Source organism: Gallinula chloropus, assembly GCF_964237585.1.
Source record: "Gallinula chloropus genome assembly, chromosome: 1".
Classification (NCBI taxonomy): Eukaryota; Metazoa; Chordata; class Aves; order Gruiformes; family Rallidae; genus Gallinula; species Gallinula chloropus.
In genome coordinates, this window is record NC_140085.1 from 13,390,505 (window position 1) to 13,397,019 (window position 6,515).

The following is a 6,515-nucleotide window of genomic DNA, read 5'->3' on the forward strand; positions in this document are numbered from 1 at the left end:
AGACTTAGCGAGCCGGAGTACCGCGCACGGAAACGGCCAGGAGCTCAAGCCCTGAACGCGTACCGAACGCCCACCCCCATCAATAAACTTGCCGATCGGAGGCCAATGAGCCCTATTACCAAAGGCTCGTCAGGACGGCGCGGCCCCCTCCGCCGGTCGGAGCAGCCCGCACCCGACACGGCGTGGCGGGAAGGCCCCGCTCAGCAGCCGCCCTCAGACCCCCGCGCCCCGGCGGGAAGGGCCCTGGGGAAAAGGAGCGCCGTGGCGCGGACACCCGCGCTAGCCACCGCCTGCGGGGGACCTGGGCGCCACGGAGGCCGCGGGCCTCCCGCCCTTTCCCCGGCCGGGCTCCCCCACTCCCCGGGAGGGGGGGGGGGTAAAGCGGGAGGGCCCCAGCGCGCTGGCCCCGTTCTCTCCGCCCGGCCGGGGGCGAGGGCAGCTGCAGCGGACGGCTCCGCCGCGCCCTACCGGCGATGCGTGTGCCGGGCGCCCCCCCGCCCGGCCGCCCCTCACCGAGCGGGCACCCCCTCACCTCGCTCCCGGCCGCGGCTCCGAAGCCGAACCCGCTCCGGCCGCCTCCCCCCCGCCCCCGCCGAACCGGTCGGCCCCTTCCCCAACTGCGCGGGGAACTTGGCGCCCCCTTTCTCAACCCCCTCCCTCCCGCCGGGGCGGAGGTGCCTCCGCACCGCCCCCGCGCTGCCCCGCTCCCTGAGGGCGATCCCGACCTTACCGGTCGCCCGGTGCCGCGGGGAGGCGGCGGAACGGGCCAGCGCGCGCCGCACACAACAGCGGCGAGCGGAGCGCGAGACGGTGAGGAGGCGGCGGGCGCGCGCGAGGCAACAGCTGGGGAGGGGGGAGGAGGATGAAGCGGCGCGCGACGGCAGCGGCAGCAACAGCGCGCCACCCGACAGAGCGCGCGCCGCCGAGCCGGAGGCGGGGCCGCGAGGAGGTCGGCAGCCAATAGCACCGCCTCCGCCTACGAGGGAGGGACCAAGGCGTGACTGGCGGCAACAGTGGCCAACGAGAGAGGGAGAGAGGCGGGGCTGTCCTGACGGACGTTTCTCCGGGGCAGAGGCGGGGCCACTGTGACAGACAATTGCCAGCACGAATTGGCGGCAGAGAGAGCAGAGAGGGGTGGGCTCGAGGCCGAGCCGCCCCCAGCCCTGAGGGGACGGGCTAACCTTGACGGGCGTCGCCAAGACCGAGTAGCTGATGAGGGGGGCGGTGACTACCTTGATCGACATTGCCGCGACCCAGTGACAGTGGGGGGCGGTGGGACACGCGTCCCCGCTGCCCAATGGCCAGGCCCAGTGGCTGAGGAAGGCGGGCAGTTTCCTGAGGCGGAGAAAGTCTGTCCGTCCCCTCGCTCAGCGTCTGGCCTCGGGTAGCCGGCAGGAGGGGGATGCGCCGAGACCCTGCGCGGGGAGGCAGCGGCGCAGGGCGGCCCGGGCCCGTGCGGTACGTGGTGAGGAAGGGAGGGGGAGAGTGGGCTTCCCCCTCAGGTTCCCGCGCCGGGCCCGTCAGCGTTCAGGCGGACAGGGCCTCCGCCGCGGCCGGCGAAGCGGGTCTGTCAGGGGTGGCTGCGGGGAAAGGCCGGCTCGGCTGAGGGAGGGATCGAGGGGGGCGGCGGACTGGCGAGGAAGGCTGGAGCGGAGCTGGCGAGGAGGCCGGAGGGCGTGTGGTCAGCCGGTCCACACCTCCCGTTAAGGAACAGGGAGAGAAGGGCGGCCTCCCCCGCCTGCGGGGCTCCGGTCTTGGCCTCGCCCTGCTCGCCCGGCAGCTGCTTGAGCCGCAGACCCGCGGGGCTCGGCCCGGGGCGGTAGATGATCTCTGGCACCCTCAGGGTGCGTCGGGGGTCGAGGATAGCGACCGTGCCCGCCGAGACCGCATCGGGCCTGCGCTGGAAACGGTCAGTCGTCTTCGGAGGATGCAGGGGCTGTCCCTGTGCTGTCGCAGGCTTTGCTTACCCGGCACCCTTCGTTGGTTGCCAGTTTCTTCGTCATTTCTCTCCGAATAGTTTCTGATTATTTTTTTTTCCAGTCACGCTGAGCACTAGGGGAGTCTCAGAGTCTTAAATTACTGTTTCACTGAAAAACGGCAAATCAAGCACTCTATACTGACTTTTAGTTTAATTACATTTACATTTTTCAGTATATAGAGGCTAAAGCAGCACTGATTGCCAAGAGGACTTGTGAATGCCTCACCTGCATTCATAGTGGACCAGTGTAGTTTTAAAAAGGGGATATAGAATATTACTTTATAGGTGTTAAATTACTCTAGCCTTAAAATGTCACTTACTCAAGCTAGAGTTCTATTTCATTTGCTTTCAATACAATAATATTTTCTGACCATTGTTGGGTGATGTTCAGGATTTAAATTTATAGGTGTCAGTTATCATTAATATTCAGCTGAATGTCATGTGTAAGCTTCCTTCCTCTTTATTTTTTTTTCTTCTGAACAGGATATAATTAGCTATCATAATATTCTAATTATGTAGATCATTCCACCAAGGTCAGTAATGCTACTTAGATAGCGTTTCTCATTACTGAAAATTCTCACTTCCTGCTAATTACAAGTCCTATAAGGAGTCAAGAGCTTTTTTGGTTTGTTGGTTTGTATTTTTTTTATACTCTGACTTTGACTCTCCTTCAGTGTTTTCACTGAAGAGCTAGTTCAGTCTTGTACCATATCTGCAATGTGTTTCCAGCGTTAACCATCTTATGATAGTTGGCCTCTGGCTCAGGATCTGGCAATAAACTCTTCTTTCCTAATGAGAGGTGGTTAGGTGGTCCACATCATCAAAACCATTGTCATTATGTCAGCTGTATCCCTAGCTGTCAGTCTTTAAAATTTGGTACCTTCCTTTATATGGCCTATTAAGATCTCAAGGGTGCGCTTACATTTTCTTGAGTTTTCATTTAAAAAAAACTTCTCTAAATGTGAATGGAGCCTTGCAGTCATAGAATCATGGAATCTCCAGAGTTGGAAGGGACCCCTCAGGACCATCAGGTCCAACTCCTGCCTCCACACAGGGCCAGAGAAGTCAGAGCATGGGACCGAGTGAACTCATGCTCAGTGCTGTAACCCCTTCACTGTGCAGCCTGTTCAGTACCTGACCAGCCTCTCAGTAAAAGCATGTTGCCAATATCCAGCCTGCCCAGTCTTGCAGTTACGTCTCTTACTTGGGTCAAAAAAGAGTCCACATCGTGTCCCATGCTAGTTGTCTGCCTGTACTGCTTAAAATTGTTGCAAAGTGGTTCTGAACACTTAGGAAAACTGAAAATCTTTTCATCAAGTGAGCAACCTTCAAATTGAGTAGCCCCATCTAATACATCCCCAGTAGCTTTCCATTTCATCCAGAGACATTTGATAGCACCTTCTTTGTATATCTGATAACGGGAGACTTCTAACAGTGTTGAATTCCCTTTTTCCCTTCAAGGCCCAAGTTTCCAGTCCATTTCTTTGGTTTCCGCTTTCTCCAGTTTCTAATAAGAGATTCTTCTTCTTGTATTTGTAGCATTGATTTCTAGAAGTAGTTTTCAAAACCATTCCCATGAAAGGAATGTTGAAGCTTCCTTTCAGATCATTACTATCTTTGGCTGTGGACTTTCACTTGAGAATACTGGGAATATTTTCAAAACACTGGGAATACTTCAGGCTGGTCATAGTAATTGTTGGGTGATCCTCTACATGTGTCTACTTGTTATAGAAAAATACATAACCAGCTAAGAGCAATGCTACCTGAACCTCCAGTTCTTCATCTAGTTAGCAATTAAATCATAGGCTGTCACTGCTAAGCTCCCCCCCTTCCCTAAGGAGGGGGTCTGGGTTCCACCCTTGACAGTAAGTGGCTTTAACCAAACCCTTTGGTGATTGGAGCAGAACTGAGAGAGCAAAAAGCAAACTACAAAAATCCTATTTAAAGCTTCTTTTTTCTAGTTCTGCTCAAGGAACAGGCCTGCTCTGGGTCACCCAACGTACATAAGAGAGGGGATGCACTGATCCTAACTCCATTTTAGGTTATTTTAAGCTAAACTGGATCTTCTCCTTAAAAGAAATCCCATGCTATCCACTAAATCAAATCCACCTAAATTTCAAACCCAGATTGAACAAGAAAGTAGATCTCTTGCACTGTTTATCTTAAAACAGATTTAAATTGTGGGTTAATTTTAATGGTTTACAAATTTGTTATCCCCTAGTTCTAATACCACAGGTCACATCCTAACCTGCTACACCAGCAGCTTCTCTCCTTCTGGTTCCAGTGCTTATGTGAGCACAAAGTTATTAGCTCAACTTGCTGGCTAAAAATCCATTGAAGAACTAACCCAGTTAAAAAGAAAAAAAAAGAGATACCAATAGATTTCAGCTTGTTCAGCAAGGATCATAATGACTCTGAGGAAGTGGGAGCAGCACTTTGTGGCCAGGGGTGCTGAGGAGACTGAGGGAAAGCAGGTCTTGTCCTTCTCTCACGGCAAGTGGGGGTGAGGATTCGATGCCTCAGAATGCATCATCTCACTTCCCTTAACTTATTTTTTTTTAATCTGGAACAAATCAAAGCTCAGTTTCTTACTTCAAGTGAAAGAATAAGTGTTCTAAAAAGCTATTAAATTTATAAAATAACCAAACCTATTTCAGCACTGTTTCACTAGCATATATAAATTACCCATCTTTGTAGCATGGTATCTTCAGGAAGATCACTGCTGTTCTCACCCCTGCTTTTTATACTCACAGTGAAAGCTTCTGCTGGAGGCAGCAAAGTCTTTCAGGCAGGAATATAAAAACTAACTTCTGTGACTGTAGCAGCAGAGACACGTGTCCTTGTTTCTCTTTCCTCATGACTACATAGAAATTTCACTAGTAAACGTAAAGAGTGCTCCTGTCAGCCAGTGCTTGCATACTTCAGATACCTGCCAGAAAGCAAACACTCTATGGAGCTTTTAGTAGGTTTAAGATTGCTGCTTGACAGAAAGCAGTAGTAGCGCTTACTAGCTCAGTTTCAGCTTGGGTTGTTTCAGCTGCAGCTTTGCAGGTTACAGGATCTTTCATGGGATTGGGTAGTTGGGCTTATTAGTTTAGCTTTTACTGTGTTTATTTTGTTAGGATAGGGTTAGGTTTATTTTCACCTGTTAACTGTGAGTGCCTCAGCACTGGAGGACAATGGATCTAAACCTATTCTTAGCATACAAAGATCCCTAAACGAATTCAATAGCTAGTTTAGGATTAAAGCATGAGTTGTTTCATGGAAGAAATTTAGATTAAGGCAGTTAACACAGCTGACTTAAGGCATTTAAATTTAATGTAGAGAGGAACAAAACAGTGCTTTAGAGAGCAGGAAATGTTAGGAAGCAGTACCTAGGGGTGGGAAGGCAAGAACAAGGAATGAATCTGCTTTAAGGAATATGTCTTAAGGGTGGTGCGGTGACATCTTTTAATGCCTCCCCCCTTCTGTTTCGTTAGGTTGTTGCTGCCAGCGAAAGACTTCTTCTCAAAGCTGTTTAAATGAGAATGTCCCTGGCGCAAAGAGTACTACTGACATGGCTTTTTACGTTACTCTTCCTCATCATGCTGGTGCTAAAGTTGGATGAGAAAGCACCATGGAACTGGTTCCTCATTTTTATTCCAGTCTGGATCTTTGATGCTATTCTTCTAGTTATGTTAATGGTAAAAATGGTTGGACGTTGCAAGTCTGGCTTTGACCCTCGCAATGGCGCCCAAAACATCAAGAAGAAAGCCTGGTATCTCGTTGCAATGCTACTGAAACTAGCCTTCTGCTTTGCCCTCTGTGCTAAACTGCAACTATTTCCTATGATGAAACTAGCCTATGTGTTTATCCCTCTGTGGGCTTTGCTTATTGGGGGGATGGTTGAACTCGGATATAATATCTTCTATGTACGAAGAGACTAAGCGACACCATTTTCAGCAGAGACTGGTACCATATTACTGGATTATTATAGTTTTGCCACAAATGTGATCTCCGAAATAGAAGGCTAAGAAAGTAAGCAATCAAGCTGGAGACTTTAAACCAGACTGAAGACTGAAAAAGGAGATTTGTTCTATTTTTTATTTTCAAACTGTCACATACTCTGTTGTAAATAAAAGTATTTGTTAAACATAAGCTGTTCTAACATTATTTTTGTTATGTGGTGTAAGATACAGGTTCTACACATGCAGGTAGAAGACTTTCTTAAAGGAACCACAACTGAGCATTCAGTCCAAGGGATGACCTGTGGAAAGACAACTTAACTTTTCTACGAGCGATGCTGTCCCTCAAGACATAACCACGTTGGAGTGATTTGTGCAGTGTGCTCAGTTTGCTTTAAGAATCAGTAACAACTGAAAGCCACCAAGTAAGAGCAAAAGAGGAACAGACAACTCAGCATTTCATTTTTGACAGTTGGAGTCAATTTGCAGTCTGGAAGACTAGAACTAAGCTGAAACAGTCTGCAGCCCTAGGTGTGTCTGCTGAGGGAAGGAATGTAGCCAGCAGCAGCCCAGCATCCAGGGAAGTAGTAGAC

General features: G+C 50.3%; 1 protein-coding gene across 1 annotated transcript; it reads left to right on the top strand.

Moving 5' to 3' along the window:
* The first annotated feature begins 1,403 nt into the window (after positions 1–1,403).
* Positions 1,404–6,109, top strand: TMEM60 (transmembrane protein 60). Its single transcript, XM_084274039.1, has 2 exons — positions 1,404–1,458; positions 5,458–6,109. Exon 2 carries the CDS (start codon positions 5,500–5,502, stop codon positions 5,902–5,904), a length of 405 nt encoding a protein of 134 aa, XP_084130165.1. The 5' UTR covers positions 1,404–1,458; positions 5,458–5,499; the 3' UTR covers positions 5,905–6,109.
* The last annotated feature ends 406 nt before the right edge of the window (positions 6,110–6,515 follow it).

Excerpts from the sequence above, each read along its gene's own strand:
- TMEM60 (XM_084274039.1), top strand. The coding sequence starts at position 5,500 with ATGAGAATGTCCCTGGCGCAAAGAGTACTACTGACATGGCTTTTTACG.